Below are 25,254 nucleotides of genomic sequence, written 5' to 3'. Positions count from 1 at the left end.
CAAATGGCTAGACGGAACATTCCACATGATTCTAGCTGTCACGCTAACCCAAAACCAGAAATTTTTTCTTTGAAAAATACTAACATGAACCGCCCACTCCAGAGAGGTCAGAATATGCCTTGTGTAAACTAAGCATTCATCTAGCTGTCTCCAGCTCATTGTCTCTAAGACCTGTTGATATATTTAGTTATAAAAATAGCCAGCTATCGTGACTGCCGTGCAGTAGTGCAACGTTTAGAAGCTTAGCCCGGCGGACGACGAACCGGGCGACCTGTTGACAATATCATATGGATATCCTGTATCGAAAAAAGTAACTCTGTAACAAATAAACAAATAAGTAACTTCTGGAACAGAGCTTAGCAGCTCAAATCTTACCAGTTTAAATTGTTTTCATTTGCAAAAATAGGAGCGTCTTAGATTGATCTTTTCTGGAAAGAATTTTCACTTGTTTTTAATACTTCAGAATACTTGGCCCGTTGAATGACTCATTCATCAAACTCACGTCATACCGTGGGTGGATAGAGTTTTTGATTCACGCCTGTTGGGATCGGACTTATGTCTCAGTCAGGTGCCATAAACTCTAAACAGTTCATGCGCTGCGGTATTTTGCTCGCACCCGCACGCCACGACAAATACGAGAACTTTTAGTTGTTAAACAGCTGATAAAAGGAGTCGTCCAGGCGAGCACCTTTCTCTTCCCAAAATAGCAGCGAGTTTATTTTTGTAAGGCAGTAGAAACAATAGAACAACGAAAAAACTACACAGGAGTTCAGAAAATAATTCAATTTGAGCTTAAAATAGCTATAAGTGACCTCAGAGTAGGAGCTGACAGCGCAATCGAGCGTGTAGACAGCGTGTCCTGGGAGACGCCGTTAACGTTGTCGGCAAACAGTGGCTTAGTGGTTACAATCTGAAATGGCTGCTGAAGAGGGTCCATCTTCTACTGACGAAGCTGCAGCTAACACAGCAAACAGTTCTGCAATGGTAAGTCAAGTCTGAATTTCACTGTTTCTTCCGCTTTCAAGATTAACCAGTGCTCGCAAAAGGCGCGAGCTCTAGAAGAATTCATTGGAAGACGAATTCATAGACATCCAATGTACTACTTCAGCTCAATATTACAGCTTATTAAACTATAGAGAACATTTATTCGCATTTCTTCGAGAAGAAGGTGCAATGTAGTTTTTGATTCGTGATATAAGTTCTGAAAGTAAACAAACCATGTTGGCCGATGGGACGGGTTACAGAACCTCGTGCATTTTGTGTCATCGACCTGATTGTGTGGTTCTTTTATGGCTCATTGAACTGTTTGATACCTCGTTTGTCTCAAATTTACCAATTTTAAATGACGTTAACAAGGTAGAAATTGCTTGAACTGTGGCATAAAATCAGCGAAATCTGACGACCCAAAAACATGTATCATGGCGAAGAAGAAATGTTTTCATGCGAGTACGTTCTCGGCAGAAATCGACCAAATTTCTTTCATCAACTTTCGGTTACGAAAGGTTTGAGAGTAGCAGATATTTTATGGAGAAAATATTCCAATGAATATTCAAACTTTGGTTTAAGTTACCTCTCTTTCACGCCCAGAAACTTAAGAACCTTCTTCCACTCACCGCCTCCGCCGGTTTACAAAGGGACGAAAAGGATATGTCATCTTCAAATTTATGTCGGTTGATCAAGCTCACGAAAAGTTTAAATTCCTAAAGAGACGTTTTGTCTATTGATATCATTTACAGGACATAAGATAAAGGATATGTCCCGAGGATATAGGGTCAAAGAAGTGGAAAAAATGCTGAAAACTTTCCATAACTACTAGATTTAAAAACTATGCACATTATTCAAAGAGAACGAGTCTGGTCTAAATACCGAAGCACTTTTGCATGTGATTGAAATTACTAGATAAATATTGCACAGTCAAATCATTTGATTTTATGGAGAGAATATTTCATTTGATACAAAGAAAACTTTGCTGGGAGAGCACAACCTTCAGGAGATTAAGTCAATCTTGACTTGCTCCAGTGGAAGCTTCGTTTGATTTTAGAACAGAGATTTCAGAACTGAACATGTTTTCTCAAAGTTTTGACTAAATCTTAATAAAACGAGAGATCCCATTTGGTATACAGTCAAAGATTTATCAAAAATATTCATGCCTAATATCTCCGACACTAACGTATTTTTCCTTTTCTCGGAAACCGCAAGTAATTCATGTGGTTCAAATACATGATCCGTAGAGGTCGTGAGACGATAAAAGAACACAAAACAAAGTCATAAAAAAGCACTCCAGACGATTAATCCTATGATGTTCATGGCGCGTCCGTGAGCTTCTTTATCAATAAAAATCAGCCACAACAAATATAGCGATATAAATCGTGGTTTTTAACATGTAACATTGTCCTGCGACATCCGTGCTACTAAACTTGCAGCCAGATCTTGGACAACAGCTCAAGGAGAAGCGAAAAAGAATCTGTGTTTTACAGGAATCGAGGTTTGAATGTATTTGTGTGTTTGGTATTTCAGTTGTAAGAATACTATCACAGATACACAGCCCAAGAGAAACAGTACATCTTTTCTTTGGCGTAAAACTCGGCAACTTATTTTTTATAGCTGACTACTTTGTTGGATGACATTGATTCAATTCTGACTTAGTCGAGAAAACAGCTAAGCCTCACTCAATGTAACTGTGTCGTTTTTCATTGAAATGGTTGTTTTTTATAGAGACTGAGAATATAGCATACTAAAATGTTATATTTGAAGTGGCTACATGCACTTTCTGAGATAATAAACTTCACCATCAGTGTACCACATTCGTTAAATGGATTTCCGTTTGAGCTATTTCATATACCGCCATGTTTACTCCGTAAATAGTATTTTTTTAATAAACCAAGTTTTCACTGTGCTCCCTACCAGTTAGAAAAACGCCATGCCAATTTACTAGAAAAAGCTGTAAGCAATGATGTACGCTTTGTGTCACTGTGACACCCACAAGTATCACTTACTATGTATAGAAAGTTCCAGCAGAGTTTTGCCAGGTACTCTTACAATCTTTGCCTAACGGTGTACATAACCTCTTTCCCCATTTTTTTTTTCTTAAGTGTTATTTATTAACAGTTATTTTTTGCTTTACACGCCACCTTGTTTTAAGAGATATATTGTCGTTCAATATGCTTGCTCACAGCAAGATTACTGTCGGCTCCCAATTACTCCTTCTCGTGATCAGTCTCCTGTCTAATACTGCTCGAGTGTCTTGTTTAACAGGTAGTTTCCTTTTTTCAGTTTTTGCTAAGTTTCTTTAGCTCCTTCACCTTGTTTCACAAAACTGTACGTATGCTGAAGATTGAGATTGATTTTAGAATGCTGCGGTATGCTCGTTTCACCAATTTACGTTTCTAGTATTAAAGTTAAAGACTCGACAAAATCTCGTGAAAACTGATTAATATCTAGTGAAAGAGAGTGGATTTACGACTATCAAGACTGTATCTCTTGTTTGCAAAAAAATATTGAAATTCTGATGGGGAACAAAAGATGAAAGATGAAAGTTCGAGAAAAACGCAGACAGTAAGCCCAAAGAAAAGCGTACTTTTACATCAAGCCTGATCGAGTGAAAGAGCCTGTGAAAGTAAAAAAGATTTATGCTGGTCCATCGTATCCATCTATGCTCAATGCAGTAACAGCAGACTCACAGCAGAGACAATAAAGGATAAAGAAACAAATGTTGGTTTTGCTTGAGTTTATCTGCTACTCTGCTATCTTTAGTGAGACTTGTACATCTTATACAGATTAAGCCGACAAAAGATGACATTAAATTGAAACACTGCTGAATAACTATTACATTTAGAACTTCTTTTATTAATGGTAATAAACGTTACTTTATTCTCCTCAGAGATTTCGAAGTTTTAATAATTCAGCAAAAGCTAGTAAGCTGTCGTCAAGAAAATCTTCCGTTTTAACATATCTTAATGCTCTTCATGGCTAAGTAGAGCTTAGTAGCTTCATGTTAAGGTTCTGAAAAATGGTTATTAATCATTTCATTTTCTGCTTTCGCAAATTGAACTCTTCTTCTTTCTAATCTGTGTTGGCGTCTAAATTCTTGAGACATATTGGTTCACGTCACTATTATATTAAATTCGACTTCATCATTATACCTTCTTTTCAGCGACTTGTACTTGAAACTCAACTATGCACAGATAAATAAAGAGATAAACTTCCGATGTCTCTTGTTGTTTAGCGTTTTCTCTTTCCGTTACTGGTTGTCTAAGTGCCTTAAATCCGCTTAACATGCAATATGACAATGCGTTGTAGCTGACTCCAGTGAACGAACGATAACGGTTAGGAGCAGAGCTTGGCTGACAGATTCGCTTCAGTAGACTCTTCTAACCGTATCCATGGTCAGTAGTTTGCATGATGATATTTGTTCCAGAAACTACAAATCAACATTTGGAACAATGAATTTCCGGCGAGTGGGACTTTTAGGTCATAGTTACAAGTTTATTCGTAGGCGTTATTTAAATTTAAGTTTTCCATCGCCGAGTTATTGGCTATGCAAAAGTGTACGCGTGATTGTCTTGTCGCTGTCTTGACAAATTTGAAACTTCATGAAGTGGCAGGTGGGCCTTTCTGATCTCTATTGTGGTACTTCAGTGTTCCATAAAAATATATACTGATTTCAGGACATTAACCTACTGAGTTTTTCCTTCTAATCAGCAAATGTGTCGTGCTGTTTGGCTAAAATTTACTAGTCGTGCATAACGTGGACACGTTGAACTCTTTAAAGTGAGTAAAATGACTCAAGAATCACAAATTTTTCTTTCTTTGTTTCAAACTTAAAAAACAACCCAAGACTAACGGAATATGTGATATACAATGATCAGACATTACAATACTGAAGACGTAAACTATAGTACAGAAAAAAGGGCAAGAAAAAGCTTCAAGAGTAGGTTTTTTCTAAAGAAAAATAGTTGACCCCTGAAAATATGGATGACAAAAGCAAATATCAGACAACAAAAGAAGCTGTGTAGGTGATACCACGCCTTGTAACGGATAACTGAATTATATTCCGCCAGTGAGTTTTCATGATTTTTTGCATGTAGTGGCTAGGTATTACTCACGGTTATTTCCATCTAGTTTCATAGATTACTTGAGAGAATTGTCAGAATGTGGCGGAGATAACGAAATAATATACGAGTGTGTGTTGAGCTAAGAAAATAAAAGGAAGAGATGGATTAAAGTAATATTTAGCTTTTTCACTTTAAATGCCTTAATTCGTTTACAGAAAGAATAGAGTGATATTTAACTACGGCAAGTGTTTACTCAGTTTTAGTGAGAATTGTTAAACCTTGTGATTTATGTACTTCATGCATGACTATGATTTAAAAACAATGCACTGCATTCTTTTCTTTAAACACCGCAAATTGTTTACTGATACAGTGGAGCAAATTCTGGTTTATTTAGACCTATTTACATCTTAATTTTTATACGGATTATACCTTCACAACTATGAATTTTAAGTGTTGTTTTGCTCTTTCACTTTATTGAGAATACAATGGAGCAAATTCTCGTTTATTTACACATTATTTTTAATAAGGATTACAAAAGGTAATTTATACTTTCACAACTATGTTTAAAGTAATATTTTGCCTGTTTAAACTGCCCGGATCACAATAGAGTAAATTCTCGTTTATTTACACGATGTTTTTAATAAGGATTACGTAGAGTAATTTGTACGTCCGCAAATACTTGGAGCCTGTTTGGCGACAGAAGCGACACATTCAAGAACCTTCCACACGAACATTGACGTAATTTTCCTTCATTGCTATTGTAGTATAAGTTTACAGTCGTATGTTATAAATGTAGCCAATATTCACGTACGCCGGCCAATTTATCGGAAGATATTTGTCGGCGAGCAAGCATTTCCGCGGCTAGTGATACATTTTAAACATCTCAGCCAGCCATCCTAGTCGCGCCGATCATCATCAGTTGCACTGATTCCTGTTAAGACGTTTACTCTGAGACGCCTGTTATATTTTTAACTGCTTCTCATGGCCGATTTGTATGATTTTCCCAAAGTAAGTAAATTAGTTTATTGACTAAATTAGCTGATAGTTCAAGTTGGAGGAGTTTTATCTCTTGGCAAAACAAATTCTTTAGTCATGAGTAATAACTTTGTGCGAATAATCGCCGACGCGGCAGCAATTCACGGTAGCTAGGTCAATAACAGTTATTGTTCTTTTAATTCCGGTCTGTGTCTTCAACTTATCGACTAATCCGTCTGGTTTATCCAATTAGTATTTTTAAACTTATTTTTAGTTGTTTTACGATCAAAAGCCATTTGTTCAAATGTTTGACTTTTCGTGCTAGTGTCACATAACGTCGGTGTTCTATTTGGGTGAGGGCGCGGCACAATTTCTAGAATTGCCTACAAACATGGCGGGCGCATATAGCGGAGAGTTTTACGGCAATTAAGGCTTGACGAAAGCAATAGAGGTTGGTTAAAATGCTACGCGGGTCTCATAAATAAGCTTCAACTTACTTCAGTTTATTGTAGACAGTTCGATGTGAAGCTGAAGTAACTACTTCAACTTTCGTAATAACTGAGTGCAAATAAGTTTGAACTACACTTGGCTTTTTGCGTGATCGAACATGCACCACACCTGCGGCGAGAAAGTAAGTACGTTTGATTTAACATAATTTTTGCTCTGTTTGATAAAATAGAAGGTAATTTTTAGTGCTGTTTATTCTTATTATTGTGCGAACTGGTGTTTTCTTTTAAACTTGACTAAGGAAATGTCTTTTATGATAACTTATTTTTCTTTGTTAGTTAACTGTTTGTCAGTTCTTTGTTAGAACTTGGCTATATGAGCTTTCTCGGCACTCCCAAGGTACAACTATAGAAACTCTCCCTTTTTACTGCCGTGCACAGTGGACGTCCCCCAGCAGTGTATGATTCTCTCAGTTATTCTGGCTGTACCTGTCTGTTTGACAGTTAATGTACTGTTAGTGCACTGCTGGAAGACAATAAAAGTAAAAAGCTGTTAAATTCCTTGTACATCAGTGGAAGTTGAAACGTATCTTCATCTTTGGCCAATATCTAAAGAAGATGAAGTCTTTCAGTTAAAGGTTTTGCTGTTCACAAATGCTGGCGCTCAGCTGCACTTTCTTTAGCGTGTATCAGAGTTTGATAAGGTAAAAGTGCCAGACTATGAGTAAGAAAGGGATAATCCAAACCTTTAATTTCAGCATAAGCCCTTCGTTATTTAGTGGATGTTCGTTACAGTCATTGAGGAAGAATAGCCATGACATTAACAATTGTTGGATTACTGCTTTTCCGTCAGGATTGAATGTTTGTCGACTGCCGGTTACCGCGGCTCTCGCCAATTTCTGTCAGGTTTCCTCAGTCACCAACGATAATTTACTGGAAGTCTACATAAGTGAAGAGAAGCTCTGATCTGTAGATGGAGTAAAGTGACTTGACTACACAACGCAAGAAAATAGACACCAGTAGCCAACATGTCTTAGATAATGAAAAAAATATCCGAAGTCTAACAATCTGATTTTGTATATATATATATATTGTTTACTGGAAAATCACATTAATTCCTCGCTGCTCGCTGAAAGATTGTCCACTTGAACTATCTGAAAGGACTACAGTTATTTCTACATATACTAACAAGGTGTAATGATTAACTTTTACCAATTACAAAGGAAGCAAGGGGACTTAAGATCTGACATAGCAAACAAGCAGGGTATTAGGATATCGATACTGGGTTGTTATGGATTGCTTCTAACCATCAAAACTTGACCGCAATATAAAAGAGCGAGAAGTACTCTTGTATCTTTGATACAAAATCAAATTAAGTTTTAAATTTCTTTCCCACAATTTACTGATCAGAGTTCTTTACTCTTTAGTTTATACGTGTTACGTCTCGTGTATTCAACATCAGGCAATATCAAATCGTTGTACCGATACAATATCTCATTTTTTTTTTAAGAAAGTCTAAGGAAGCAAACAATAACGACAGACTTGTGTAAATCGGGTTAAAGTTAAAGAAGTCTGAATTGAATTGTTCAAAAACAAAATTGAGCCCTTTATAGGCTTTACCTTGTGTGTTTATTGTTATCCTAAAACATGTATATTCTCTGAGATTAAACGGGAAAAGCCTAGTCCATTGACGAAAGTTTGTCGTGAGAAATAGCCTGTTTTGGGCGGAGTAAAAAAAAATGTTTGTGCAGTGATTGTCAAACAGTTATATTTTGAGCGGGAAAAAAGACGAAACGGAAACGGAAACGGCTCGATTATTTATTTTGCAGACACTAAATCCGAATCTTATCCGATTTGCCTTACCAAACGATCCATGTCGTTTCTTCAAGTTTCTGGAGTTTTCAATTGGGCTAAAACTGTGGCTAAAAATAGTGATTAATTCGTACAATACAACTGAATAGTTAAGATGGCAAAGTGAACAAATGCTGTTTGCCTCTCCCTGTAACACATTGTCGTTAAGTAAGATGTTTTCGCTGGCCTAAGCAAATGGAAAATAATTTTACTATATCGTTCACCTGGTCCTATAACAGATATACAACTTAGGATAAGCGTTAAATAAGGAAACGAAACTAGGTATTAAATTCACTGGAGCAGTCCGTGTCTAATGTCTTGATATAAATATTTAAAATCCTCCAAGGACCCTTTCTCGTCGGCCTCCATTGAAGATGAAGTTTAAAAAATCTCAAGCAGTGCAATGACGTAGGAAGAGCAATGTTCACCTGCTGTATTCAGCTCCCACGAGAATAAAACTTAAACTTAACGGTTAAATTTAGATTTTGTAGGCTTGTGTGTTATGCTACTGAATAGAGGATCCAAGTTTAGATTGCCGGGATGCTAAAAATTGAACACGAGAAATGACCACCCGTCAGGAGTCGCGCCGAGGAGAAGCCTTTCACTAGTTGCCGATCAATAGGAGGGTTTTTGTGGCGTTGGATAACTTCAACCAGGACAAAGAATCCCTTGAACTTGGCTAATAATGGCGATGTGATCCCAATCAAGTTAATCAGTTCGCGTTTAGTTCACGCTGTGTTAGTCGATTCGTTCAGTGTACGAATGACGCACGGACTCGAAGAACAACTGTGTTGAAGCCTATTAAAGGTGCGATTGCGAAATGCCAATCATTGTGGAAATTCAGCCGGCCATATTGCGGCATTTCAAGTTTTGATTTTCGCTTTATATTCCTCAAAATAGCTATGACAGATATGTCATGACATAGTGACAACTTTTGAAAGAATATAAAAGACTGTTTTTAGAAACATAGAGTTCAACTGCGAAATACATAGACAGATTTTTTTTAACATTTGTATTAATTTTTCCGCCAAGTTATAAACGTGTGTCCCATTCACTTATTCTTTTTTACCAAAGACAGCTGGCTTTTTTCTTGATACAATGTATCCGACAAAAATACAACAGGATAACCATAGAGCCTTCTTTAATTCCATTGACAAAGTTAATAAAGTTTTTCAGTCTGTAAAATAACAAACCGTTCATTGTTATTCAAACTCTTCAGGGGGGCCACGTGGAAATGTTTCAAACTTTATGAAGGTGAACTAAGTTATCAACATCTTTCTATGCCCCGCAGAGCAACAAGAGGTTTATATAAGATATTGATTTATAACGTTCTTTTGTCGTTTCACTGTTGACCTTTGTTGAAGTATTATTTACACTTCACGGGCTTATAAATTTTGTATTATTTCATTGCGGTAAAGAAATTGTTTCCAATAACTTGAGCAAGCCCATTTAAACCATGTTGTGAAAGGAAATTGTATTCTAGAAATTACCTAGTTTGTAATCTTCATTTTTCGCTCCGCATTTAGGCTAATGATCAATTAAACTTCGCTTGTTCACAACATAATGAAATATTTTCCGAGCCACCTTTTGGCGGTTTCGCTGAAGCGTTAAAATAGATTTCAAAATACAATACGTAACTTTTAAATTGTTCCGTCTCGGGAAAACGTACCGCCCCTTATTATGATTTACACGGCCGTAAGTTTAACATAGCTACGGAGTAAGGTAAAATAACAAATTGTGTGAATCCACCTATAAAAATATCAGGACTTGCTATAGGCGAATTGTTTCACTTGTACCTTGACAGGTTATTCAGTGTTGTCAAGGCAACACTGAACAGTAAACCTGTTTGTTTAGGCTGAGGAATGTGCTGGAAGAATCACCCACAACCTTGACCCCTGACGGACCTGACGTACAGAGAGTGTAGTTATTAGTAACAGTTAGTAGATTAGTCTTTTAGTAAAACATCGCAACGGAAGCTGTAAACCTCAGTGGCTCTAAAGTAAGTTGATTTTACAAGGTGAATTTGATTTAGTTTGTTTTATTTCTTTAGATTTGACTTGCCCTAAGAAATTCAGTTATTTTGTTGTTCTGCTCTAGTGGGCCACTGTGTCTTAAGTCTTTGATGTTGTTTAAGGCAGACAAAGTTTCCTCTAAACGTTTTTCTTTCGTTATTTAATGAAGCTAAAACAAAGATTGCGAAATGGAAAGATGAAATCTAAACATGATTTTTCTACTTTGTTTCCCGAGTTTGTACATATAGTTTCCTTTCTGGTAAAGTAATTCAAATCTGTCAATTTCTTTATTAATAAGTAATTGTAAATCACTAAGATTTGTAACATTTAATCTATCCAGCGAGCCTTTTTCAAGCTTTGTGTGACTTAACAGAGTAAAGAAAATTGATTATAATTCAAGATTTACTTTGTTACCTTGTTATATAATTTTATTTCTGATATCAAAAAGTGTTTTTGCTAAAACAAATCCATTGACTTAAAGGGTCACGTTCATAATGTTACTAGACAATTCCGTCAAGAGTTTGTATTAGATTACGTTCACGTTAGCGGCGTAATCGCCCCAGATAAGTTACTCCAGAAATTTCTATTTTAATACTTCAACTATTAAATTAAGCGGAGACATTTTTGTGGCAAATATTTTACGGACAGTGACCGTGAACAATAATAAGCAAATTTCTCGCCAATTCAGCTTAACATATTCTATTGAGGTTGCTAAATTTAGTCAGCCACTCAGACCGAAATAGCACAGTTTGTTATCGCACTTAAAAAGTGCCTTTCGCGAATAACAATAGGCACTACTGTAGCTAGTTCTGCCTCATAGATAGTTGTTCTGGGCTGGGAAGGCCCTCTCTGAAGTTCAACAGTGAATTTCAAGCTGCAAAATTTGGCTGAGGGACTGAACAGCGTCAGACCAAGGTAGATCAAAATGTTTCTTTGCGGTCAATCATAATAGATATTTTGAGTTAAATTAACTGAACTCCTCTGTGACTTTTGTACTTGATGATAAACGCGGAAAAAAGGTTCTGATGTAAAAATTTACTAGTGGTGGAATAATAAATATCTGCAGGTCTAAGTCCTGGAGGTCATTTCAGCTGGGTCCACTGGACTTGCAGAATGACTTCGAATTAAAGGGCTCAGCTAACATGTTGTTTTTATTGCAGCCCACTTCAACCGAAATCAAGTCGACGCCGATGCCTCCAATGGGATCCATAACACAGCGTTCACCCAAGTGCGCCCGTTGCCGAAACCACGGCGTTATCTCGATTCTCAAAGGACACAAGCGGTTTTGCAAATGGCGAGACTGTGCATGCTCCGACTGCAATCTCATAGCTGAGAGGCAAAGAGTTATGGCTGCTCAAGTAGCGCTTAGAAGACAGCAAGAAAGCGATGAGGCAGGCCGAATTTCATATGGCACAATGCAGTTGTGTTTTGATCCAAATATACACAAGGCATCAAGAATTATTCCTCCTTCGCCAACATCTCCTAAAGAAGGTCACCTCACACAGAGAACTGCAAGTTTGTCTTCACGGTCAAGTTCGCCGAACGACGACGTCAGCAATGCCGAGTTCGGATCTCCCGCAAGCAGCGCAAACGAGGGTGAGTTGGATATCGGTTCCAAGCCTGCGCTTGGAATTTGCGCTAAAACATGCTTGTTGTTATTATTATATGAGTTCAAATTTTCAGTTTATTTGCCTCCTTTTCACTTTATACCCCAAACAACAAGAATCGTCCTTTAAAATGGAATTTGTAATAACTGGCTCAGCTCATGGTTTTCAGTAAACTTCGACAATTTTCGGAACGCTGAATGCCCTTGCAATCTTCTGATTGGTTACTAAAATACAGAAAACTCTCTGGGTGTTTTTACGTACATTCGCCAAAATCGTTACTAGTTATAACTTAAAAGTTCCGCTTTGTTTATTAAGTTATTAAGATACGCTTCAAACAAAAATGGCTTAATCCAAGTAAGTTGTTCACAGTAACAGTATTAGGCTGGTTTGAGCCAAGCATTTTAATGTAGTTGTTTTCTGCGAGTTTAAATCTATACAGTTTCCATTTATCTTCTATATTCTATTAATTTTGAGTTAATGAACGAAATGATGCTACTAAAAACACTTTAAGTGGTCTGTTGAGTTAATTTCCATGAAAGCTCTTCACCGTGTATATCAGCAACGGAAGAGAAGTTTAAACATTCATTAGTTTTCTAACTGACTTTAAATTAATTTTCACTTAAACATGTAACATATTTACTTATTTTTGATGAAGCTTTTTTCTGTTTTTTGTTTTTTAGTAAACTTGTCACATGTCCAAAACTGTTAGAATTTGAAACAACTTGATTACGTTTGAGTAGAGCTGTTGTTATTTCGAATTTCTTACCAGATTTTTATCACGGTTTTTTTCCAAATTAAAAGAATCTTGAATATCGCAGTTTGTTCTGAACGTGTTTTTGTTCTGCTGTTGGACAAATTTTAACGAATTGTAGTCTCCATTGTTTTCTATATTTTAGAACCTTTTTTTATTTTTAGGGGGGGGGGGGGGGGGGGGGGGGGGGGGGGGGGCGCCCCCCCCCCGGGGGGGGGGCGCCGGGCGGGCGGGGTGTTTTTTGTTTGTTCCCGCCTTCCCCGGGTTTTTTTCCGGGTTCCCCGGTTTTCCCCCCCCCCTAAAAAAAAACCCAAAAACAAAAACCGGAAAGGCCCGCAAAAACAGCAGCGCTGAGGGCTTCCTCTCTAAATATAGTAATTTATTTAAAGCAATTATCATTTTAAATACAGATAATTAACTTAAGCTCGAAACCCATATTTTTATACTTTGGAAAAGCGAACAACATTTAGATTTTTTCCAATATGTACACATTGTTAAAGGTGACGATATTTAATAACGTCGAATGAATGGGCGAATGAATAAAATAAACAGAAACAAGTTTTAGAACCAATGTTAAATTAAAAGAAGTGAATGATAATGACAACGATCTATTGATATTTCTATCGTGGCACAGAAAGAATGAAGGTTGCAAAGTTAATTGTATTTGTTTCTCAGTGTAAAAATCTTGTACGACGATATCTCTTGTTTGGGAGAACAGAGACTATGGCAGGTCGATGTTGAAAAATTATTCACAAATTGAAGTTCTAAATATAGTGTTCCTTGAAAATCAATGAAGCTTGGAGAGAGTGAGAGTCGTACACAAACTTGGTGCTCAAAATTACATTTCAAGTAGATTTTATTCTACCTCAAAATTTATAAACAGCACGAAAACAATGATTTTGCAGAAACGTTCAAGTATCACGCTGAGCTTAGCTTTCAAAAACTTTCAAAACGCTTTGTCTACAAACAAAACATTGTATCGACAAGAAAATTTGCATAACCGTTAATGGTATTAACCCCTAGAATATGCAAAATAACCATTTTCTTCGGATTAGTAGTTTTGGTTTAAGGATTTTAATGAGCCAGATTCATCTCTATGCATCTGTGAAAATACTTAGTATTAATACTTGTAATTATTTCAGTTATTTTTTTAGAAACTACAAAATAAAAACATGTGCGACATTCGCGAGACATGCAAGAAAACTCTAGAACGCCGGAGTGCATTGTGGGTTGAGGAATGATATATTGCAGTTAATACTTTGATCCCAGAAATTCAAACCAGTGTTTATGTCTCAACCGCAATGTTTTTATTTTATATCTTTTACAGTTTTATTTATAAACCGTGGGAAGTGTTGTGTTTATTTCTAAGCAGCGTCAGGTACTTTATCTATTTTTAGTTGTTTGTCTGTGAATAAGATAGAAACCTGTTTAATTCCATCTGAGCTGACATTGATCAATACATCTTTAGTTACACTGTCGTTTTCTTATCTTTTCCTTAAAACGCAAATCAAAATTCACATTCTCTATTAGCAAAGAACTTGGTGTTTAATTTGTTTTGTTTATGAGATATTATCAAATCAAAAACAGAATTTCAAGATATTTTGACATGCGCTGATTGTCATTTTAATCAAGTTAAGCAAAAGCTACACTGAATTCAAATGAAAACAATTCATACCGTCGATCTCAGGAGACAAAAAGTTTGTCAAAAAAGTAACATTCCTGACAATACACTGTGCAAATGACTCTGTTTCCGACACGTGCTACAAGGGTCTTTATTTCAAAACACGTGTCCAAGTTTCCATAAACACTGGTAAACCAACCTTCATTCCAAAGTTTCAATTTGTGACAAAAAGGACATCTGATCGCGAGGTGTATGTGACCTTTCATCACGAGACAGCTGCGACTTATAAAATACTTTTACTGCAACTGAACCTCAGTAAAGCTGACAGTGAAGCCACGTTGTTCTTCTCAGTAAAACAATTATTTACAATTATAAGAAATTAATGCTGCTACTTGCAGATGCTTCTACGGAGCCAATCAGGAGACCGAAAATTTTAAGTTCATCATGTTTACTTGAAAACAATTGCCGGTGCTGTGAATAGTCCAGCTGAGATATTGTATTGAAGTAAAGAATTCACAGAGGCTGCCGTTTGGTTGATACCTGGTTCACCCGGCGAGTTAATTATATAAATCTGCTCTTCACCCGAGCAGTCTCCGGTCATCTCGATCAGCCTTACTCAGCTGAACCGAGAAATCATTTTAAGTTCAGAAGTCGTGCAGCGACTAGACAACTTTACGGTTGGTGAGTTTCGACACGTTATATGTGTTTGAATTTGTAAATACATTTGATTTCATTGCACCTGACATTGAGAGTTAACTATAAAACGTCAAAATAACTGATACTTCTTAAAGCGACTAAAAATCAACAACTGAGCTTGGTAGTATCTTATGGTGCCCCGATTTGAACAAAATTCGAGATAAGACATTACAAAGGTTTGATTGTGTGATCGCTATCTCATAATTTTTTTATTGTCGGGAAGTTGAAACGTAATGGCAATACGTTGCTTCAGAGATGCCCTTTATCTTTATTATCACAAGTACGCTAAAATAAAGCTAAAATAAAGAAGCAAAATGGTCGCCTGTTATATAAATGGTCCAATATTTTACCAATTAGAACACTCGATATTGACTTTAAAAAAATGTCTGTAACAAAATGATATTCAGTCTGCAAGTAGCTGTACCAAGACGTTCGAAACTGACTAGTAAATCGAAGACAAATTATTTCACCGATTTTATTGTATTTTTATTATTATTTTTGTTATTATGATTAAGAGAATTGTATTGACAGTTACCCCTCGCGTATTCATCGGAACGTGTCTTAAGTCCTCGCAGTGATATTAAAAAAAATCAAAGAAGAAAAAACGACATTGAGCTGAAACTTCGGCAATTTCGACAAGAAAAGGATAAAGGTTTAATGGTTACTTCAGACAAATGAGAAGGAAATCATATTTTGATCTTCATGGCTATTATTTCCAAGTTCCTCAAAATAGCGGTAAAGAATATTGAATGTAAAAAGACTTGTTTATCTGTAAGCGGTTGCTAGGGTTATGTTCCATACATGTACTTGCTCTGTCGTGCGGAAAATGAACTACACTATAGATATTGTATGCGATATCCTTCAAAAGAAAAGAAAAAATCCTTTATTGCATCTGCGTTGGCGGCGAGTTCTGTCGTTTAGTAAGTATTGCTTACATGTAAGGGTACAGATATAGAAAGTAATTTTGCGCTAGTTGTTAGTTTTACAGCTTCGATGCCAGCTGCGATTTCCGTTTATCGATTTTACCACTAATTGCCCCATTAGCTTAAAAGGCCAGCTACTTTAAATTCGATTGATGTGTAAGCCATAGAAAGCCATTAAACTGTTAAGCTATAGCATAATGATTGCCAGTTAGACTTTTGGACTTAAGAACAAATTGCAATCGTAAAATTTATATTAAAAATACAATTTCTCAAACGCCATGATAATAAGTGTTTTCCCTGCCATCTTGCACAATTTTTGATGGCCTTCACATTTTGAATTTTTTTTCACAAAACACATTTTATCAAGCATAAACTCAAATCTTATTTTCGTCAGTGGTTAGCCTTTGAATTTTTATGATTTCTTTACGCTCTCAATACCGAGAGAAATGTTTTTTGTTGACAAGGCCTTTTTAAATCAATCGGGAAAACATCCCTTGTAGAGTGTATCAATCTTAATGGAAAAGGTTCAATTTTTGTATTGTTTAGCGTAGTCCGCCTTTATGTAAACGCTGCCAGTGGTCTTAAAAAATCTGCCCATTTTTACCGGTGCATTCTAAAAAACTTTCTTAATAATCAGGAAGTTCTAGCTGTGCATTTACCCCACCGATGCTTACAAAAGACGTAAACAGGACCTTGCCACACGTTACGGCAGGTAATTTACGGCCACCTTTTGTTCATTTCGTTGGTTGTATTGGTAAAGCACGTCAACTTAATTTTTAAAACGAGAGAAAAAAACTACATTCTAGCTTCTTGAAAAAAAAAGCTAATCTCTTGAATGGTCCAAAATTTTAACTAGTAAGATTTTGAGATATTTCCGGAACTATTAAAGGGAATTATTTATCGAGCTGTTAGAAACTGTAGTCGGTGTCAAGCTGGTCCAAAATGGACGTAGCTAAAGACTGAAAACAACACGGATTTACACATACCCACAAAATTAGAAGACCTCAAACTGTTCCGTCGCAGCTCTCCGCGCATTTAAAAAACAAATAATGGTAACGTGGATTTAGTCTTTCCTTGTAAGCCCTATACTGGTAATTTGCATACATTAAAATAAGAACTGAGTTGTCATTTTACATCGGATCGCATCCAGTCACGAAAACTAAAGCGACTTCGACAGTCCTGCACGAAACCAAAAATAGCCGGATTTACAGTACTGAAGGTAATCTTTTTTGTAGACCGTATTATTAAGATCGTATCAGAGGGTTAAAGCTTAGAAACTTAATAGATGGCTTAAGTTAAATTCGCTTGCTTCAAGGCTTAACAACTAGACTTGGAAATTTTGTTAACTGTATCTGCTGGTATCAAGACAGTTATTAACACAATATTTAAGTTGTTTTATCGTTTAAATGAACATTCACTGCATTCGTAGCTCAACTATATTTTCATTCGCTCACCTCGCCCACGGCTCAGACGAAACACTGCTTTGAATCTCCGAGCAAAACTACACAAACCTGTCAGCTTCGAGGGTGGTCAGCAAAAAACATCTCGTTTACAGTTAAACCTTGGCGTGTAATGTTTCAGAAACGTAGACTATTTTACGAGGGTAATGTTGATGTAATCGTTAATTTTGCTGTTCACTTCAACAATCATTGGCAAGAGCTGAGGACATTTCAGGTGCTTTATGGCTGCGACAGTTTCCGATAACAACCGGCTAATATTAATTATTTTTTTTCTTTTCAGAATTTCAAATGGAAAACAGCGGCGAAGCTTTGCCCACGAGGTGGAAACGTGAACGAGACGAAGAAGAAGAGGATGAGAGACGGCTTAGAATGTCACCAGATACAAAACGACAAAGAAATGACAAGATATCTCTGAGCAATGGTGACCACAGTAAAGTCATGTCAACTACGGACCATTCCAGATTCATGAACATACTAACAAGGCTCTTCCCCGAGCAAAAACGGAACGTTTTGGAGCTGATTTTAAAGGGGTGCGGAGGTGATGTTATTCAAACAATAGAGACCGTTCTTCCTAGTCACGAGGAAGCCCTCGCCCGCGGGCAAATACTGGCCAGTGTACCACGTGGTATCTTCCCAGGCCCCCCGCCACCTTCTGGCTACTCGGCTTTTTCGCCTTTATCTCCCACAATTCCTCACAGCATTCCACTAAGTGCTGTTGAATATCACGCAGCGTCTAAGTGCGCTAGTGGCCAATGTCCCGGATGTGTGTATTATCCTGGAGGTGGTCCTATACCGATACTGAAAGATCCCACAAAGCGACCGACCCTGGATGCTCCAACCCCGCTTATACCTTCCATCTCAGAGCACAACTCGCTCCCGATGACGACCATTCCAGCTTTGACAAAAATACCCCACCTCGAGGACATCCGGTACAGTCAAAGTATGCGGTCAGCAACTGCTGCCCTTATGACCATGAGCTCGACTGGAAGAGTTTTCCCGGGGGACCGGATACTGCCAAGAAACGACCGCAGCCCACCGACCCATTCTCCCCGCGGTTCTCCTAAAAGCGAGGCTGAAGAAAAACCTTCAAGTTAGTTCAATCAAGAGAATATGAAATTGTGCTATTAATATGCTATAGTCGAGGTATCCAGTCAAACTGGACAATTAGTGTAGACGGTACTGACCAAAGAACCATGAATGTTATTTTTGTGGTATTCAATAGTGTTACAAGTAATTATGAATAGCTAGCGATAAAATAGCACTACAGAGTTTTAAGTTGAGGATATGTTCTGTAGCTAAACGCCACATACGCCAAAAAAATAGATCAAAACAATATTCCACGCGATTGTATAGAAAGGACATTAGTTATACCAGCCAAGCTGCCTAAAGATAGTCGTAGGAGGTGTAAATATCAGTGTACATGAAATTAACTACTACATGGTGCTGCTTAGAGTTATATTTCTACAGCTTTGTATGATAATTTTCTAAGCTTTTTTATTTCTTATGTGAGATCATAGGAATAGCAGGGTATAGTTGAATAGGATGAATGCCTTCAGAATACATGGTAGATGAAAAATTCTCCAAGTTATCAAGCCGGTTTGATGGGGAGTTAACGAGAAGAAGTCTGTAGAATTTAAAATCATAATCAACTTAGCGGTAAATAAGTCAGCTGAAATGCGTGACTGATAGGAACGAAGATAGGCTTGCTGAGCTTTAGTAGTAGTTTTTTGAGATGTACATATATATAAAATTGCAGTGGCTGATGTTATTTTTTGCCAATTATAAATTAAATCTCTTGTAATATTTTATGAAGCTATCTTGTATAAAAGCCTTTTTGGAGCGGAAGTGTATATAACGCAAAGCGGTGATTGTACGAAAGCGCGAGCTTGTACCATAAAAGCTATTTTCTTACCCAGATAGAATAGCGCGCCTTGTGAACCTGTCTTAGAGAAAGCGCATGCGTAGATGGGCTAAGCAGCTGCCTATTTCTGTGAGAACTTGTAGCTTGACAGGTAGTTATCTTAGTTCGTTAGATAGCATTAACGTAGTGAAAACACCAGAAATGACTTTAGAAAGGCTTTAAATATATTTAGTTTTGTGAAAGATTTTTTTCCCGACGCGTATTTATTGTTCCTTTATTTTAAAATAGTGGAACAATAGTCGCCTTAAACTAGTATGCAGTACAACCCGTGAGACCTTGATATTTGCCTTCCATTGAATGATTTCTTTTCTGCTGATGTGGCAAGTTTATAATCTGACAGAGTGCCATGTAAAACACTGGAAAACAAAGTATTTCAAGGCAAATATTCGAGCCTCGCAGGTTGTGTTAACGCGTTTAGTCCTGAGAACAAACATCAATTCTTCTTACAGATCGCCAATGTTTTTTTTTTTCAATTGTTGTTGGGAGAATATGGTACAACATCAAGACAATATCTCCAGTTGATAATTTTCTTTATTCTTATCACCTCTTTGGTTGATAATGTACTGATAATGTAAGGAGAAATTTTATGTTCATCAGGAATTTAATTTAAGGTTAGCTTAAATATTGATCAAGTAAATGAGTATATAATAAAATAGCATAAAGAAAGATTTTCAAATTTTCAGTAACCAAAGCAAAGAAATTATGCCGGTTAGGGCCTCGAAGATGTAATCGAGCCATTTTAAAGCAATTTTGGCATAGAAGAACGTAAATCTATTGTTAGCAATGTTTTTCTGATCTCCTCAAGCTAAGTAGTGGCTTGTATACTGGGAACTTATTTTCAATACACGTGTTCAACTCGTACCTGCAGCCTGACACAATTTAAAGCTCGTAGCTTAAGCTTGGTGTTATTGTTTGGTTTTGTATATAAGGGTATACGTATACAAACTGACAACACTATTATTAGTGAATTATGGACTTCTTTCTTAAAATGGAATTCAGTGAGTCGTATGCACAACGACGAAAACAACTTTGTCTTTTTTCGTGGACAGAAATACATTACTGTATTGAAGTCACGTCCTTTCTTCAAATAAATCAAAACATTGTACTTAGTTTAGAAGGTTTATTGATCAGGCAAACAAATACGAGTATTTATAGATTTCATGAACCAAGATGAAAATCTGTACTACTGTTGGTCTTCAACAATGATGCAATAAAGATTGTAACTTCAAAGCTGTTTTGTCAGTTTTTTCGACTAACTTTACACGCGTGTTGGACACGGAGTTCGCGATACACGCGAGGAGCTTACAAAGAACTAAAGCCGCTTGCAAAAAGCAAATAAACTTGTCTGATGTATGTAGAATGTTTCAAACTGAACGATTAGAGCTGCTCCGCTCCTTTAGGGCGTCCGCGCGGGACGGGATAAAACTGGCTATCACGGGATAGCAACTATCTCGAAAGAACAGTGCCATTGAAGAGATTTTTATTAATGGTTCTCTGTAAGTCCATTGAATGATTTACCAATCTTTGGCTTGTGTCGCCGATGCGTGATGCACAGTGAGTCAACTTGAAGCTGAAGTAGGTCGTGTTGACTATTGAACGGAAATTAAACAAAGCATAAGTGACAGCTTCTAAATCAAAACTAAGTGAAGTTCATTTACTATTGAAACCCAAGTAGAAAAGAGTAAAAGGGCTTTCGTCAGGAGCAAAATAAAGCGACTGGAAAAGACAAAAGACAGACGGTCATTACGCTTTGCACAAAGAACCCGTCTAAAAGCTGTCGCATTTTTTTGAATAAAAATATCTTTTTTGAATTTAAAAGCAATGCCCAGAGGAAGCGCTATTTACATTCAAATTGAAAGAAAGCTTACGGTAAACATTGAATGACAAGAAAATTAAAAGGAATCAGTTTGCAAGTTCGTTTTATTTTAACGCATTTTCGATAGTCTGCTTCGGAAGATTTGAGGTTTTAACAGATGTAGCTTTGAAATCGCCTCAACCGAAGTATAAAACACGATATCCAATTAGTTTTAAAAGAAAATAAGATGAAAAAAATAACCTTCTCGGGTTGTTCAGAAATTACCATAAAAATAGATTTGTCCTTGCTAACACGGGCAGCAAGCTAATAAAAAGGACCAAGCTAATGTTCTAAGAAAAAGGCGCTAATCCGACTCCAGCCAATCACAGAACGAATCAATTGCAGCCGAAACAATAGAACTCATTTACAGTAGAAATACCGTAGGTGATATATCAACTGTTTGACGGTAATTAATTGGAAAAGCGCAAATTGTAAAACTAACAGTTTCAGTCCGAGCTGTCGCGATCGCTGAGTGTGTCGAAAAAGAAAACCGAACTGTATCGAGCAAGCATGTCCGATGAGAACGTCATTCGGTCTCCGCGCTGTGCGAGATGCCGGAATCACGGCATAAATCAGATTTTGAAAGGACACAAGCGTTACTGTCAGTGGAAAGACTGCTCCTGTTTTAAATGCAGTCTGATCATTGAACGGCAGCGGCTTATGGCGGCGCAAATTGCGCTTAAGCGAGAAGATGACGACGTTCCGCCGCCGCCAGCCGCCAGCCAGTTTCGGGATTCTGTCAGCGTGGAACCTGTCGGTTACAGGTCACCGCCGCCCTCCAGCGAGCCACTTCCAAGCATCATCTGTCCGGCACCCGTGCAAGTTGATGCAAATAATAACAACACGTCTTCAGATGACTTTAATATGATGGCTGAGGCAAGGGCCAAACACGCCTCGCTTTCGTCGGGTCAAGGTGAGGAATGAAATGGTTACACTATTTGAAAAAATAATAAGGTAGCTTGGCGGCTTATTCTGTTTTAGTAGTTAGTAGAAAATTAGGTACCATATAGTTTTTTCTGGATCAGCTTGGGATTGTAACATAAGTTTGAAGTGAGTAAGTGAAGTGGAAAGCGATTTACTAAGCGGTGTAGATATTTTTCTCAGGTTTATACATGATCACAGTCCTCAAGTTAATTTTCAAAAAGCACCGTCAAAGTGGATACAAAGTGTTACTTCTTTAGTTCTACAAAGGCAACCACTTCAGCTCTCAAATAAAAAAAAATACGCTGAAAGCGGTCGGACCCACATTGCATTATTAGCCATTACACTCATTACATTTGAGATAGGGATCCGTGATTTGTCGAAAATGTTTTTCCCGCGATAAACAAACAAGATATTGAATGCGCGTTTGAAAGGTTCTCTCGAGTAGCAAACAAAAACTCCGCGGCATTCTAAAAGTGTTTGCTTTCCTAAATAGGAATCTAAAAGTTACCAATAAGGAAGAAGAACATTTTTTTTGGTTTTTCTTTTTATTTGGGGGTTGGGTTATTTTAAAAAAAAAAAAAAAAAAATACCAAAAAAACAGCTATTTATCAAATCCAGGGAGCTTTAAAAAAAAAAAAAAAAAAAAAAAAAAAAAAAAAAAAAAAAAAAAAAACCCAAAAAAAAAAAAAAAGGAGGGGGAGGAGAGAAAAAACAAAATAAAAAAAAACAAAATTAAATTTTATAAAAAAAAAATTTCTTTCTTTGTACTCTAGAACGAGAAATTATTCCATCAAAATTACCAAAAACTTTCATTTCTTTGATTTATTATAAAGCAATAATCGTCACTGAGACAAACTTTGCTTCTACAACCTCGTCCCCAGGGTTTTTGCTACTTTTAAGCCGCCATTTTGAAAATTGTCGCGGAGACGAAGTTTTTGTCGCCGAGCGTGTCTTACGGCGTGGCGACTCTCCCGCCTTTTCGGGACGCTGGAGATCGACGTCTCCTTTTTCTAGAATTTTTCCAAATCGTAGCTTTTTCTATTTCTATTCGATTCTACAATCAAAACTCGAAGCAAACACCCACAGCCAGCGCAAAGCGCGGGAAAACGTGTGCGAGTGAGTCACGATTGGTTTTGGTTTTACTTCTGATTAGATGAGAAAGTGGCGCGAGTTTTTTAAGCCAATCACTAAGCATAGTTATGCAAAACCAAAGCAAATTAAATAGAGCTGGCCAATCACAAAGGACACAGACAATCCAGTGGACCAATGTAAACTCGAAGCAGATACACGTAGACGGCACGAAACGCGGGAAAACGTGCGCGAGCGAATCACAATTGGCTTTGGTTTTACTTCTCATTGGCTTAGAAAGTCATCTAACCGACGAAAAAAAAAAATTTTTTTTTTTTTTTTCTTTCCCTTTTTTTTCCTCACAAAAATTTATTTTTTTTTCCTTTCCCCCTTTTTTTTTCCTTCCGAAATACATTCTTCTTTTCTTCCTATCTTCGTCGCTATGAAAACCAGGCTTAAGCGTAGTAATGCAAAACCAAAGCAAACGCGAATTACTTTCGGCACTCAAGTTAAAACCACTCTGTGAATTACTTTCTATACTTATTGAAAACCGCTCTGTTACCAGTTTTATGTATTGATAGTTTGACGTGTTTAAAGAGAAATTAAATGCGGATCATCGTCGAAAGAGAAAGGTAATATTCGTAGAAGAAGCAAGGAAACAATGAGCAATTACAATATTATTTATCCTTTCCATCGTAGAATCAAAGCGCAAATTCTCAGAAGTAGAATCCTCGTATCCTTCTCCTCCTGAAGCAGGAGATGATAGCGTCTTCTACGACAGTGACGAAACAGATGGTGACATCCGGGGATGCCAACAGCCAGCCAATCACGATAAAGAACGAGACGTTTCCCGCGCCTCTGCCAATGATACCGCCGACGAGGATCTCGAGCGTCCAGGAAACCAAAACTCTAGCTATCGCGGAAGACTGCATCCACTAGATCTTCTCACCAGGCTCTTTCCAACTCAGAAGCGGAGTGTACTGGAACTTATTTTAAAAGGTTGCCATGGAGACGTGTTGAGAGCAATAGAGTGCGTTCTACCTAGTCATGAAAAAGCTCTGTCTTCTTTGAAATCTCCTGAACCTCCTGTCATGCACTACAACCCAGGAATGCATCCAAGCTTCATGGCTCGCCAATCCCGACCGCCTTATCAAGGCCCTATGAGGCCTGGGCACTACCCTGTCTATGGCTCGGCACCAGGATACTCGTACCCCATGGTTGAGTATCTGCACCAACAAAAGTGTAACCTGGGACCAAACTGTACAGCAATTGAAAAGGAGCACGCGTATGATGTTGTTGCGAGCACTGAACAAACAAATATTGTGGGCAAAGTTTGTCCTGAATGTTCAACGAAATGTGCCCCAACCAGTAACTTTTGCAGCACTTGCGGGAAATGTTTTAAAGAGACATAATCATTGATTATCACTTTGCCGGAGAACCAAGGACATTTCGAGTGTTGTATTTTTAACACAAGAAGTCATTTCCAAGAACCTTATGACTCTATTTCAAGGCGAGGCCTGGTGATAATCTTTAACAGGAATACGAGTTTGATTAATTTGCAACTATAAATGGCTATGCCGCTTTGTACCTGGGAATCGTTTTGAAACGGAAGTGAAAGACAGAAAATTTGCGTTTTTAATAACATCTTAACTTTTGCTCCTGTTATAGTTTTTTGAAAGCTTGAAATAAAATGAAAGAAATGAAACACAGTCAAGAAGAAACTATGAAATGGTCTATTTGAAATTTATCTTCGATCACTGGTCGGAGTTCAGAACAGACTCGCATGCCTCCGAGGGAAATCCATTGACAACATAGCCCTCTGATCCATACCTTCTTTAGACTACCTGAAGTCAGTCTTTTCTCTTTGGTCTGGGGAGCGTGCGGTTGTATTACGAACGACTGGCGGATGGATGAGAAGGGGCTTGGGGCGAGACGAGACGAGAAAAAAATCGCGCGCCTCTTTCTCGTCCCAATCTGTCCTCGCGCGACATAAATCCTTGCCAAAGCCTCGCCCTCCCTTACTACACTTTACTAAAACTTCGAGAGAGAAACAGACTGCAAGCAGTCTATACCTTCTTGGTATCTATCAA

The 25,254-nt window shown here is 37.5% G+C and overlaps 2 protein-coding genes across 9 annotated transcripts in view; both read left to right on the top strand.

The window, feature by feature from the left end:
• The window catches only part of LOC144635289 (doublesex- and mab-3-related transcription factor A2-like), a 30,520-nt gene extending 9,973 nt beyond the window's left edge, over positions 1–20,547 (top strand). For 3 of the 8 annotated variants that reach the window (XM_078494392.1, XM_078494398.1, XM_078494393.1), the window contains exons 2-3: positions 11,499–11,934; positions 17,677–20,547. In XM_078494392.1, the coding sequence (XP_078350518.1) occupies positions 11,499–11,934; positions 17,677–18,491 (1,251 nt within the window). In that variant the 3' untranslated portion in view covers positions 18,492–20,547. Of the gene's footprint in view, positions 1–511; positions 985–5,660; positions 6,063–6,309; positions 6,661–10,211; positions 10,326–10,817; positions 11,254–11,498; positions 11,935–17,676 lie in introns of those variants that run through there. The other 5 variants (XM_078494391.1, XM_078494394.1, XM_078494395.1 and 2 more) reach the window with 5 other exon arrangements.
• Positions 20,548–21,453: 906 nt separating this feature from the next.
• On the top strand, positions 21,454–24,849 carry LOC144635989 (doublesex- and mab-3-related transcription factor A2-like). The gene is made up of 2 exons (XM_078495124.1): positions 21,454–22,085; positions 23,864–24,849. The coding sequence occupies exons 1-2, from the start codon at positions 21,683–21,685 to the stop codon at positions 24,574–24,576; spliced, it is 1,116 nt and encodes a 371-aa protein (XP_078351250.1). The 5' UTR covers positions 21,454–21,682; the 3' UTR covers positions 24,577–24,849.
• Positions 24,850–25,254: the final 405 nt, after the last annotated feature.

The sequence above is a fragment of the Oculina patagonica genome, chromosome 13, assembly GCF_052425735.1.
Source record: "Oculina patagonica isolate OP01 chromosome 13, crgOcupat, whole genome shotgun sequence".
NCBI lineage: Eukaryota > Metazoa > Cnidaria > Anthozoa > Scleractinia > Oculinidae > Oculina > Oculina patagonica.
Note: the sequence above shows the minus strand (reverse complement) of the source record. Positions and strands in the feature narration are given on the sequence as shown.

Coding starts and splice junctions, on each gene's coding strand:
- LOC144635989 (XM_078495124.1), top strand. CDS start 21,683: ATGTCCGATGAGAACGTCATTCGGTCTCCGCGCTGTGCGAGATGCCGG. Junction 22,086..23,863: donor CTCGCTTTCGTCGGGTCAAG/GTGAGGAATGAA, acceptor TTTCCATCGTAG/AATCAAAGCGCAAATTCTCA.